The sequence below is a fragment of the Scyliorhinus canicula genome, chromosome 2 (assembly GCF_902713615.1).
Source record: "Scyliorhinus canicula chromosome 2, sScyCan1.1, whole genome shotgun sequence".
Lineage (NCBI taxonomy): Eukaryota > Metazoa > Chordata > Chondrichthyes > Carcharhiniformes > Scyliorhinidae > Scyliorhinus > Scyliorhinus canicula.
The window spans coordinates 48,828,744-48,842,566 of NC_052147.1; the positions used below are offsets into that span (position 1 = coordinate 48,828,744).

Here is a 13,823-nt window from a genome sequence, read left to right on the forward strand (position 1 = left end):
CGCAGCATTTTGCCTTTGTATCCAGAATATTGCTGCGGCGGCGACCCCTCCCTGTAACGTGGCAGCTGCAGAAAAAGGACGAGATTTCTTTACGAGATCGGAACTGAGACTCTGAAATCGTCCCTCCGACAATCAGTTCGCCGGAGCTGACACATTGGAACCAGTCGTTTTCCAATGGATGCAATTCTAATTGTGTGAAACAGGTGGAGGTCTTTCAAGGTTAATCAACTAATTATACCAAAGAAACAAACTTAGGAACAAATCAAATCCTGGTGGGTGCAACGAAAACTTGCCCAACATTAAATGAAAATGTGGCGGAAAAGGTCGACAAAACACTCCAGCCCTTGCACGGAGGACACGGCATGCTTTCTCTCCAGGGACAGCTGACCACTAACATAGCTGGGGAAGAGGGGCAGGCAATCCAGCCGGGTAACACCCTCGGTCTCCCACTGCCTGGACGTATTGATGGCGAATTTTGCCTGGCCCAGGTTCACGAGGAGGTGTGAAACGTGGGCACGTCAGCGACTACCGAACGACGGACAGATTGCCGCATGCGCGGGCGTCATCGTGGCGGCAGTGCGCAGGTGCAGATAAGCACAGTTTCGCCGCTCCAGGCTCGCCCAACTGCTGCCGCGCGTGCACCATGATCCGGAATCTGGTGGCGCAGCAAATACAGGACTGGTTCACCATCGGCAAAACGGTCATGGGCGTCGAACCGCTGGGAGGAAAACGGGCTCCTTTGGCCGCTGATGCCTCGACATCAGGTGCGGGGCAGTGCAGCCCGGAGCCTGAAACCCCGCGAGCGAAGCGGTGAGAATCGACCTGAGCCGCGACAGGCACCGCGTGTGGGTGGGCAGGGGGGCGGTCCGAGCTCATGGTGGTTCCCTCTGCATGCAGCTACTCCATGTAGAGAGGAATAAACATTTGCTGCTCCATCCCAGATTTCACATAGGCGGGCGCACACAAAAAACCGGGATGATCTTTATCTGCCCGTGTATTTTGCGTACTAAGTTTGTTGGCTACATTTTCAAATTAGTTTGATTGAAAATATTGAGTGAGGAGGAGCAGACTTCATTCCAAGAATGCCTGCTTTTTTAGATTTGTCACCGTCCCCTTTATCCTGTTGATTTTATGTAAATATTTTGTGGCCCTTTAGATACAATTTTTGCAAATGGTGGCATTCTTAAGTGTCGCTCAGGAACAAAATGTTAATAGTTCACAGAAAGCACTTGTTTAGCAACTTTCTGGAGCTTGGTTTCTCCCAAAGTGTCTGACCTGGTCATTTGTTGTCGAGACATTTGGCAGTTGGTGTACAGAACTGGTAGATAAGTGTAGTTTTTTACTGACTCCCTTTTTTTTGCAAATACTTTAGCATTGCAAATCGTAAAATCGCCACAGTGTAGAAGAGATCGAAAGAGAAAATGCTGGAAAATCTCAGCAAGTCTGACAGCATCTGTAGGGAGAGAAAAGAGCTGATGTTTCGAGTCCGATGACTCTTTGTCAAAGCTAACCCTAACCGTAGCTTTGACAGAGTCATCAGACTCGAAACGTTAGCTCTTTTTTCTCCTTACAGATGCTGCCAGACTTGCTGAGATTTTCCAGCATTTTCTCTTTAGCTTCAGATTCCAGCATCCGCAATACTTTGTTTTTATCCAGTGTCGAAGAGATCAGTTGGCCCATTGAGTTTGCACTGATCTTTCAAAAGAGCACTCTACCTAGGTGCACTCCCCACCCTATCCCGGTAACCTCACCTAACCTTTTGGACATTGTGGGGCAATTTAGCATGGCCAATCCACCTAACCGGCACATATTTGGACTGGGAGGAAACTTGAGCACCCAGAGGAAACCCACGCAGACACGGGGGAGAGTCACCCAAGGCTGGAATTGAACCTGGATCCCTGGCGTTGTGAACCTTCTGAAAGGAGAGCAAAGCATTAGAACTCTTAATGTTTTTTTTGTACAGTACGAAGTCTTACAACACCAGGTTAAAGTCCAACATGTTTTTTCAAACACTAGCTTTCGGAGCACTGCTCCTTCCTCGGGTGAATGAAGGTATGTTCCAGAAACATATATATAGACAAATTCAAAGATGCCACGCAATGCTTAGAATGCAAGCATTTGCAGGTAATTAAATATTTACAAATCCAAAGATAGGGGTAACTCCAGGTGAAAGAGGTGTGAATTGTCTCTAGCTAGGACAGTTCGCAAGCCCAGGCCAGATGGTGGGGGATGAATGTAATGCGACATGAATCCCAGGTCCCGGATGAGGCCGCAGGAATGTGATGTCACTGATAAAGGTAGCATTTACAGTCGATCCCTAGTTGCCTTTGAGAAAGTGGTGATTGGTAGCTGCATGGAACAACTGTGGTCATGTGGTGTAGGTAGGCTGTCATTGCTGTTCTGGAGGGAGCTCCAGGATGAGGGTGCGGCAGTATACACATCCAAATCAGGATGGTGTGTGATTTGGAGGGGATTTGCAGATTATGGTGATCTCATGTGTCAGTTATCCCTGTTTCAGGCAATAGAGGTCTTGTGTTTAAAAAGTGTTACTGAGAAGGAAGCCTTCCTGCAGTGCATCTCGCAAATGGTACATATTGCAATCAAGTTACATAGCAACTGGAGTAGGCCAATTTAGCTCTTTGAGTTGGTGACCAATTTAACCTTGTTCCATGTACAGTATTTTATTTTGCTGTATCTTCCTCAATAACCTATGCTCACAAAAATCTATCAATTTCAGTCTTAAAACTCAATTGATTTAATAGCATGAGTTGTCATTTGTGAAAAGAGAGTTCTAAACTTTTACTACCTTTTTCGATGAGAAGTGTTTCCTCATTTTCACTCCTAAAGAGCCTGACTCTAATCTTTTGACTGTGGCCTAGACTCGTAGCTTCTCTCAATCCATCCTTTCTATTCCCCTTAATATTATGACAAGTTAAATTAAATCATACTTAACCTTAAATTCTAGGGAATGCAACCTTTGGCTGTGATGTGAGAAAAAAATCCTTTTACACTGTGGTTTGGGTATGGAATCTACTGCCTGGAAATGTGGTGGAGGCAGGTACAATCGAAGCATTCCAGAGGGCATCAGATGATTGTTTGAATAGAAACACTGTGCAAAGATACGGGGAAAGGGCAGGAGAATGGCACTCAGTCATAATACTCGATCAGAGAGCGGATGCAGTCAATCGGCTGAATGGCCTCCTGCACTGTAACAATTCTGTGATACTGATTCTGTTTAATCTCTCCTTGTAGCTTAGGCTTTGGAGGCTAGATGCCAATTTTGGAAATTCAAACTGTACTCCTTCCAAAGCTCATGTATCCTTCCTGAAGTATGACAACTAACACCCAGAACTGCTCGCAGTATTCCAGGTGTTATTTGACCAGGGCATTGTATAGCTGAAGCATGACCTCAGCTCTCATGTACTATCATCCTCTGGATATAAAGGTTTGCATTCAATTTGCCTTTTTGATACTTTCTAAACTGTTTTGACATCTTTATTGATCTTTTGACCTGAACCCACAAGCCTCTTGGGACTTCCACTGGTTTTAGCTTTCACTATTTTGAAAGAATCCTGCTGCATCCTTTTTGAATTCAAAATGAATGACCTAAGTTGTCTACATTAAAATTTATTTTCCACTGTTTTGCTTGTCCACTTACTTGTGTGCTTCCACCCTCACTTATAATGCCTCCTATTTCTGTGTCATTGACAAATTTGGATATGTGGCTTTCCATTTCCATTTGTTAATGAATATAGTGAATAGTTGAGGCTCCAGCACAGATACTTGTGGGGCACCACTAGGCACATCCAGTCAGAATGCTTGCCAATTAGCCTTACTTCTTTTCTCAATTTCCTCACTATGTCAATAATTTTCCTTGGAATTCCAGGATCAACTTTGTCTCAACAATCTATCTTATGGGGAACTTTATTAAAATGTCTTCTGGAAATCCACACAGATAATATTGGATATCTCTATCCATTTGATCACATCATGGTGGCATTGAGGTAGCAGTCAAATGAGTAGCTTTGTGCAGGATAAATTAAAGTTTGTCATGTTGGCTTGAAACTGCACTTTTCCAGGAAAGGGGAGGGTATTCCATAATACTCCAGACTTGTACCTTGAAAATTATGATCAGACTTTGGGGAGTCACTCACTGCAGAATACCCAGGGTCTGACTTGCTCTTGCAGCCAGTTAGGTTGCTAGCTATTGGACCGTCAAAATGTTGATGCTCAGGCATTCAGCAATGGCAATGTTTTTGAATATCATGGAGATTGGACTACTGTGGCCACTGCCTGGCACTTGTGTGGTGCTATTGTTACTTGTCACTTATCAAACATACCAAACCTGAATGTTGTCCAGGTTTCACTGCCTCTGGGCAGTGACAACTTCATTGTCTGAGCAGTTGCAGATGGAGCTGAACACTGCATTCATTAGGGAACATCCCCACTTCTGGCCTCAGGATGAAAGGATGGCCAACGATGAAGCAGCTGTAGATGGGCTTGGGAAACTATCCTGAGGAACCCCAACCATTTTCATTTGTGAGAGGCAGAGGCTCCAGATGGAGTTTGGGCTGATTGTGTGTCGGGGGGTGATAGGAGAGGACCAGACTGGGTTTGTGAAGGGGTGGCAGCTGTCAGCGAATGTACGGAGGCTGATTAATATTATTATGATTCCCTTGAAGGACCGAGAAGTATAAGAGGGTGGTGGCAATGGATGCGGGGAAGACATTTGATCGGGTTGAATGGGCGTATCTGTTTGTGGTGTTGGGTCAGTTCGGGTTTAGGCAGGGATTTGTGGATTGCGTTCGGCTGCTGTACAAGGCGCCTAAGGCAAATGTTGGGGGTTGGGGGTTGGGGGGTTGGGGGGTTGGGGGTTGGGGGGGGGTGGCGAGCACCGAGTTTCTTTGTATGTAGATGATCTCCTGTTGTATATTTTGGACTGTTGTATATTTCGGACCCGATTGGGAGCTGAATAGGATCGTGGGGATCCTCGCGAGAATTTGGCCGTTTGTAAATGTGGGGGAAAAGCAAGGTGTTCCCGATTAATGCGTGGGGACAGGAGAGGATGCTGGGGGAATTGCAGTTTCGGGTGGTGGGGGTGAACTTTCGCTGACTTGGGGTACAGGTGGCGCGGAGTTGGGCCCAGCTGCACAAGTTGAACTTGGTGAGGCTGGTGGAGGGAATGAAGACAGACTTCAAGAGATGGGATGTGCTGCCATTGTCTTTGGTGGGTGGATGCAGACAGTGAAGACGATGGTGCTGTTGAAGCTTTTGTTTGTATTTCAGAACTTCCCAATTTTTGTCCCCAAGTCCTTTTTTAGAAACATGAATGGGTTGATTTTGAGATTTGTGTGGGCGGAGAAGGTTCTGCGGATGAGGAGGTTGTTGCTTGGAGAGGGATCGACAGGTGTGGTGGTTAGCATTGCTGAGTTTGTTGAATTACTATCTGTCAGCAAACATTGCAATGGTTAGGAAATGGGCAGTGGGGGAGCGGTTGGTTTGGGGACAGATGGAGGCAACCTCGTGTAAGGGGACCAGCTTGAGGGCACTGTTGTTGGTACCCTTTCAGTTCTTGCAAGTTCGGTACTCCACGAGTCCGGTGGTCGTATCGGCACTGAGGGTTTGGAACCAGTGTTGACAGCACTTTGGATTGGAAGGCATGTCGCTGTGGGCACTGATCTGGGACAATCATAGGTTTGGGCCAACAGGGTTGGATGCAAGGTTCTTGGGGTGGCGGCAGGTGCGTATAAAGTAGTTCAGTGATTTGTTCATGGGAGAAAAACTTGCAGACCTGGAAGAAAGAGCTCGAGGAGATGTACCAGTTACCAAAGGGGAATAAGTTCAGGTATCTACAGGTTAGGGATTTATTATAAGGAGGTGCTGCCTTTTCCAGCACTGTCACCCCCGGTGCTGCAGGATAAGCTTCTGTACGAGGATGAAATTGGGGAGGACAGGGTTGCGGACATGTATGGGGAGCCAATGAAGACGGAGTGTGCCCCTGTGGAGGAGGAGTAGGAGAGGGCATGGGGGCCGGAGTGTGGAGAGAAGGTCTGCGGAGGGTGCATCCATCCTCGTTGTGAGCTAGGCCAAGTCTTATCCAATTTAAAAAGTCCAGGGTGAGTCAGTTCTTTTCAGGTGGAGGATAGGTGTGGGTGTTGTGCGGGAGACCGGAGAACCATGTGCATATGTTTTGAGTATGTCCGGTTTGAGGGAGTTTCTGACATAATATCAAAGATTTTGGGGGTAGAAGAGGCCGACGACTTTGGCCTTTGCCTCCCTGATAGCCCAGAGACGGATTTTGCTGTGTTGGCGGGACTCTGAGTTGCCAAAAGCGGGGGTACGAGTGAGTGATTTGGCAGAGTTCCTGCATTTGGATAAAATTATGTTTACCATTTGAGGGGTGGAGGAGGGATTCACATTGAGATGGAAGCTGTTTATCGATTTCTTTAGAGTATTGAGTCGTCGGTGGGGGGTGTTTACTTTTTGTTTGGGATACACATACGATAAGTTGGAAAAGGGATGCGGGTACCGGGGTGGCAGCGAGATGAGTGGGGACTCTTGTTGGGGGTGATGGAGGAGGAGTGGTTTGGTTAGGTTTTCCATATTTGTGATTATGCATATATTTAAAACGCCTTCAATAAACTATTTTTAAAAAAAAGAGACTGAGGTTTGGAGTTAACATTGAGGGCACCTAGGGCCACTCCCTTCAGACTGTATTCCATTGTGCCCCAACCTAACATCTGGAAATTTATGGGAAATTTATGTGAAAATTAAGGGAGCACGGTAGCATGGTGGTTAGCATAAATGCTTCACAGCTCCAGGGTCCCAGGTTCGATTCCCGGCTGGGTCATTGTCTGTGTGGAGTCTGCACGTCCTCCCCGTGTGTGCGTGGGTTTCCTCCGGGTGCTCCGGTTTCCTCCCACAGTCCAAAGATGTGTGGGTTAGGTGGATTGGCCATGCTAAATTGCCCTTAAAAAGTAAGGTTAAGGGGGGGTTGTTGGGTTACGGGTATAGGGTGGATTCGTGGGTTTGAGTAGGGTGATCATTGCTCGGCACAACATCGAGGGCTGAAGGGCCTGTTCTGTGCTGTACTGTTCTAAAAAAACCCTCAAAAGTCTCTACTGCTGGTGGGACTGACTGTACCCAGGCATGCTGATGAAAGAGTTTGGAAAATTGGCTGCAACGAATGATTTGGTGAGAAAGACTATGTCAGACTCAAGCGTGACTTGTGTGGAACAGTTTTACCAGTTTCGGCATAAATTTCCAGATGTTAGTGAGGAGGATATTGCAGGGTCAGTTGAGCTGGGTCTGCCTTTGTCATTGTTGATGCTGGACAAATATTTAATTTTTTAAAAAACTTTTCCATGGTGCTTGGATACAATAATCTTGGTCGGCCATCTCGGGAGGGCAGTTGAGAATCAAACATGCCAGACTGGGTAAGGATGGCAGATTTCCTACCCTAAAGGGCATGAGTGGCCAGACCTGGAACCACAACCTGGTAGTTTTATGTTCATAATTTTAATTCCGGTTTTATTTTGAAGTTAGGATCATAGAATTTGCAGTGCAGAAGGAGGCCATTCGGCCCATCAAATCTGCACCGACCCTTGGAAAGAGCACCCTAATTAAGTCCATGCCTCCATCCTAACCCTGTAACCCAACCTAACCTTTTTGGACACTAAGAGCATTTTAGCATGGCCAACCCGCCTAACCTGCACATCTTTGGACTGTGGGAGGAAACCGGAGCACCTGGAGGAAACCCATGCAGACACGAGGAGAACGTGAAGACACCGCACAGACAGTAACCCAAGCCGTGAATCGAATCTGGGACCCTGGAGCTGTGAAGCAACTGTGCTACTGAATTTATGTTCCCCTTGTCACCGTGTTTCTTGAGCAAAAGTCCTTTGATTACTTGTCCAGTAAAACCAGTATGCCTTTGTCCTGGTGTGGAACATCTTGTGTTGCTGGGCATCGTTCATTCAGGTACGTGGCGAGTACTTGAGCACCCTCCTGATTTGTGGCCTGTGTAAGGTGGAAAGGTTTTAGAAAGTCAGGAAGTGATTTATTGCTGTAGAATTTCCATCACTTGATTTGTTCTTGTGGCCACAGTTGTTTATGTGGATAGTCCAATTAAGTTTCTGGTCAAAGATGACGCCCTAGAATGTTGGTGAGGGATTCAGCGATGGTAACATGTTACTTATCAAAGGGAGCTGATTAACCTTTTTTGTTCTTAGAGGTGTTCATTGTATGGCACCTGTGTGCTGCAAATGTTTCTTGTTACAGCAGCTCAAGCCTGAATGTTGTCCAGGTCCCACTATATTTTGGCATGAAGTGTTTCAGTATGATATTTAAAATAACTGCACTGAATACTGTGCAATCATCAGGGGACATCTTCACTTCTGACGTTATGATGGAGGCAAGATCATTGATAATGCTGCTTAGATGGTTGAACCTATGACATTTCCCTGTGTGGTAGTTATGGCCCCAGCCAGTGGAGAATTTTCTCCCTGATTTGTACTACTAATTTGAGTTTTACTGGAGTTTGTTATTGTCACACTTGGTCAAAGGCTGCCTTTCAATCAAGGGCAGTCACTCTCTCCTCAGCTCCGAAATGCAACACTTTTGTCCAAGGCTGTAATGAAGTCTGGAGTCAAGTGGATATGGTGGAACCCAAACTGAGCACCTAGCAGGAGGCTTTTTGAGGGTGTATAGTTTGGTAGCACTGTTCAAGGCACCCGCATCATTTAGCTTTTTATTTAAAATAGACTGATGAATTTTGAGGTGATAAAAGCTTTCCACTTATATTTATAAATGCAGTTCCCTAATGTTCAGATTGTGTGATAGTTTCCCCCCTGTCAATATGTCCAATTTGAGATCTGGAAGGAGTTGCAGATTGTGTGACAACTTGTCATACTGTATACAATACAATAAAAACAAAATGCTGGATAAACTCAGCAGGTCTGGCGGTGGAGGCATTAAGGCAAAACAGGGATAGAACATGGAACATTACAGCGCAGTACAGGCCCTTCGGCCCTCTATGTTGTGCCGACCTTTGAAACCACTCTAAAGCCCATCTACACTTTTCCCTTATCATCCATATGTCTATCCAATGACCATTTTGAATGCGTTTAGTGTTGGCGAGTCCACTACTGTTGCAGGCAGGGCATTCCACGCCCTTACTACTCTCTGAGTAAAGAACCGACCTCTGACATCTGTCCTATATCTATCTCCCCTCAATTTAAAGCTATGTCCCCGCGTGCTAGACATCACCATCCGAGGAAAAAGGCTCTCACTGTCCACCCTATCTAATCCTCTGATCATCTTGTATGCCTCAATTAAGTCACCTCTTAACCTCTCTAACGAAAACAGCCTCAAGTCCCTCAACCTTTCCTCAGAAGATCTTCCCTCCATAACAGGCAACATCCTGGTAAATCTCCTCTGCACCCTTTCCAATGCTTCCACATCCTTTCTATAATGCGGCGACCAGAACTGCACGCAATACTCCAAATGTGGCCACGCCAGAGTTTTGTACAGCTGCAACATGACCTCATGGCTCTGAAACTCAATCCCTCTGCCAATAAAGGCTAACACACCGTACGCCTTCTTAACAACTCTCTCAACTTAGGTGGCAACTTCCAGGGATCTATGTACATGGACACCGAGCTCTCTCTGCTCATCCACACTACCAAGAATCTTACCATTAGTCCAGTACTCTGTCTTCCTGTTATTCCTTGCAAAATGCATCACCTCACACTTTTCTGCATTAAACTCCATTTGCCACCTCTCAGCCCAGCTCTGCAGCTTATCTATGTCCCTCTGTAACCTGCAACATCCTTCCGCAGTGTCCACAACTCCACCGACCTTGGTGTCATCTGCAAATTTACTCACCCAAATTCTACGCCCTCCTCCAGGTCATTTATAAAAATTACAAACAGCAGGGGCCCCAAAACAGATCCTTGTGGTACACCACTAGTAACTGGACTCCAGTCTGAACATTTCCCATCAACCACCACCATTTGTCGTCTTCCAGCTAGCCAATTTCTGATCCAAACTGCTAAATCACCCTGAATCCCATGCCTCCGGATTTTCTGCAATAGCCTACCGTGGGGAACCTTATCAAACGCTTTACTGAAATCCATATACACCACATCAACTGCTTTACTCTCGTCTACCTGTTTGGTCACCTTCTCAAAGAACTCAATAAGGTTTGTGAGGCACAACCTATCCGTCATAAAACTGTGTTGACTATCTCTAATCAAATTATTCCTTTCCAGATGATTATACATCCTATCTCTCTTAAACCTTTCCAAGACTTTGCCCACAACAGAAGTAAGGCTCACTGGTCTATAGTTAACGGGGTTGTCTCTACTCCCCTTCTTGACCAAGGGGACAACATTTGCTATCCTCCAGTTTTCTGGCACCATTCCTGTAGACAAAGATGACTTAAAGATCAAAGCCAAAGGCTCAGCAATCTCCTTCCTAGCTTCCCAGAGAATCCTAGGATAAATCCCATCCGGCCCAGGGGACTTATCTATTTTCACACTTTCCAGAAATGCTAACACATCCTCCTTATGAACCTCAAGCCCTTCTTGTCTAGTAACCTGTATCTCAGTATTCTCCTCGACAACATTGTCTTTTTCCTGTGTGAACACTGACGAAAAATATTAATTTAGCACCTCTCCTATGTCCTTGGATTCCACGCACAACTTGCCACTACTGTCCTTGACGGGCCCTACTCTTACCCTAGTCATTCTTTTATTCCTGACATATCTATAGAAAACTTTAGGGTTATCCTTGATCCTACCTGCCAAAGACTTCTCATGTCCCCTCCTGGCTCTTCTTAGCTCTCTCTTTAGGTCCTTCCTAGCTAACTTGTAACTCTCGAGCGCCCTAACTGAACCTTCACGTCTCATCTTTACATAAGCCTTCTTCTTCCTCTTGACAAGTGTTTCAACTACTTTAGTAAACCACGGTTCCCTCGCTTGACCACTTCCTGCCTGCCTGACAGGTACATACTTATCAAGGACACGTAGTAGCTGTTCCTTGAACAAGCTCCACATTTCCATTGTGCCCATCCCCTGCAGTTTCCCTCCCCATCCGATGCATCCTAAGTCTTGCCTCATTGCATCATAATTGCCTTTTCCCCCAGATATAACACTTGCCCTGCGGTATATACCTATCCCTTTCCATTGCTAAAGTAAACGTAACTGAATTGTGGTCACAATCACCAAAGTGCTCACCTACCTCCAAATCTAACACCTGTCCTGGGTTCATTACCCAGTACCAAATCCAACATGGCCTCGCCTCTCATTGGCCTATCTACATACTGTGTCAGGAAACCCTCCTGCACACATTGGACAAAAACGGACCCATCTAAAGTACTCGAAATATAGTGTTTCCAATCAATATTTGGAAAGTTAAAGTCCCCCATAACAACTACCCTGTTACTTTCGCTCCTATCCAGAATCATCTTTGCAATCCTTTCCTCTACATCTCTGGAACTTTTTGGAGGCCTATAGAAAATCCCTAACAAGGTGACCTCTCCTTTCCTGTTTCTAACCTCAGCCCATACTACCTCAGTAGACGAGTCCTCATCAAACGTAATTTCTGCCACAGTAATACTGCCCTTGACTAACAAAGCCACACCTCCTCCTCTTTTACCACCTTCCCTGAGCTTACTGAAACATCTAAACCCTGGCACCTGCAACAACCATTCCTGTCCCTGCTCTATCCATGTCTCCGAAATGGCCACAACATCGAAGTCCCAGGTACCAACCCATGCCGCAAGTTCACCAACCTTATTCCGGATGCTCCTGGCATTGAAGTAGACACACTTTAAACCACCTTCCTGCCTGCCGGTACACTCCTGCAACTTTGAAACCTTACTCTTGACCTTGCTACTCAACCTCCTGTATACTGGAGCTACAATTCAGGTTCCCAACCCCCTACTGAATTAGTTTAAACCCTCCCGAAGAGCATGAGCAAATTTCCGCTCCAGGATATTGGTACCCCTCTGGTCCAGGTGTAGATCATCCCGTTTGTAGAGGTCCCACCTACCCCAGAATGAGCCCCAATTATCCAGGAATCTGAAACCCTCCCTCCTGCACCATCCCTGTAGCCACGTGTTCAACTGCTCTCTCCCTATTACTTGTCTCGGATAGGTCGGGGCGACGAAGATATTGAGAAATTAGTCATTGACAAGACCAAGAGAGGTGTTAATGGTGCCATTATGGCATGAAGAGTGCAAGTGGTGCCAAAAGACGAGATAACCGAATGCGTTAATGGGAGAAACTGAACATCAAGGGACAGGTGGCCAAGTGGGGTCGGGATGGGCTTGTTTTGGTTTAGGGAGCTGAAAAACAGCAAACTACAAAGGGTGGGTAGGATTAAGATGGAGGGGGAAGTTTACTGCCTAAAGTTGTTGAACTCAATGTTGAGTCCAGAAGGCTGCAACGTGACTAATTGGGAGATAAGGGTCTTCCAGTCTGCAGTAGGCATGGCTGGAACATTGCAGCAGGCCTAAGACGTACATGTGCTAGCATTTGTTGACATTTGTCAATTGTTTATCAACTCACTGGCCTGCTCCAACAAAACAAATTGCCAGGAGGACGCCAGTGTTGTAGCTGTCGTGGAACAACTTATCAGGGGGCATAGAACGCTCTGGAGCACAAGTATTCAGCACTATTGCTGGAATATTGTCAGGGCCATAGCCCTTACAGTATCCATTTATTGATTTCATGTGGAGTGAATCAAATTGACTGAAGACTGACATTTGTGCTGCTGGTGACCTCTGGAGGAGCAATTTATTTTGTACCATTCTCTCTCCTTTTCCCCATAAGCCTACATGTTGTTCCTTTTCAAATTTCTAATTCCTTCATAAATGCCTCAGTTGAATCTGCAAAGTAGTCACCCAGTCTGCATTTAATCTCCCCAATGTAGCGGAGACTGCATTGAGAGCAGCAAATACAGTCAACTAAATTGAAAGAGGTGATCTCCTATTAACAAGTTCTGCTCGCTGACCTTCACTCTCCCATTGACACATTCTGCTACCGTACCTTTGTGCCACTATTAGCACTTCTCAGGCGTTAATGCCACCAATTCCGTTACCTTGTGTCCATGACAACATAGCCCTGACTTATTCTGCTCCACCTCCCTAACCCCCACTCCACCTATGCAATTAAGAACATTTATATTCCTCTTAGTTCTGTAGAAGAATCATACAGACTTGAAATATTAACTTTGTTGCTCTCGTCACCCAGATGCTGCCAGACCTACTGAGTTTATCCAGCATTTCTGTTTTTATTTCAGGTCCTGGGGACTTATCAACCTTCAGCTCCATTAATTTCTCCAATACAATCTTCTTACTAATACTAATTTCCTTCAATTTCTTATTCTCCCTTGGGTCTCTGATTCTGAGAGATGTCTTGTATCTCCCTCAAAGCAATAATTTCACTTCTCTGCCATTTCTCTGTTCTCCATTATAAATTCTCCTGATTCTGCCTGTGATGGACCCACATTTTGTTTGGCCAAACCGTTCGCCTATACGAACCTTTGCTTTTACAGTCTGGATTTAATTTTACAGTCTAGTTTTGATGTGTTGCTCGTTTACATCCATATTCTGTTCTCCCTTTATTAGTTTCTTGGTCCTCGGTTGTATTCTAAAATGCTCCCAGTTCTCACATTTGTTACTGTTTCTGGCAACTTTATGGGTCTTTTCTTTTAATCTTTTGACCATCCTTGACTTTGTCAGCTATGGTTGACTGACTTCTCCTTTTGGGCATTTGTGCTTTGTGAGATATGACTTGGCTCACATGTTTGCTGTATTG

General features: G+C 45.6%; 1 protein-coding gene across 5 annotated transcripts in view; it reads left to right on the plus strand.

The window, feature by feature from the left end:
• Window positions 1–576: 576 nt before the first annotated feature.
• tdrd9 (tudor domain containing 9) overlaps window positions 577–13,823 on the plus strand; it is a 254,200-nt gene continuing 240,953 nt past the window's right edge. For 3 of the 5 annotated variants that reach the window (XM_038777784.1, XM_038777793.1, XM_038777802.1), the window contains exon 1: window positions 577–810. In XM_038777784.1, the coding sequence (XP_038633712.1) occupies window positions 644–810 (167 nt within the window). In that variant the 5' untranslated portion in view covers window positions 577–643. The remainder of the gene's footprint in view (window positions 811–13,823) is intronic. The other 2 variants (XM_038777817.1, XM_038777811.1) reach the window with 2 other exon arrangements.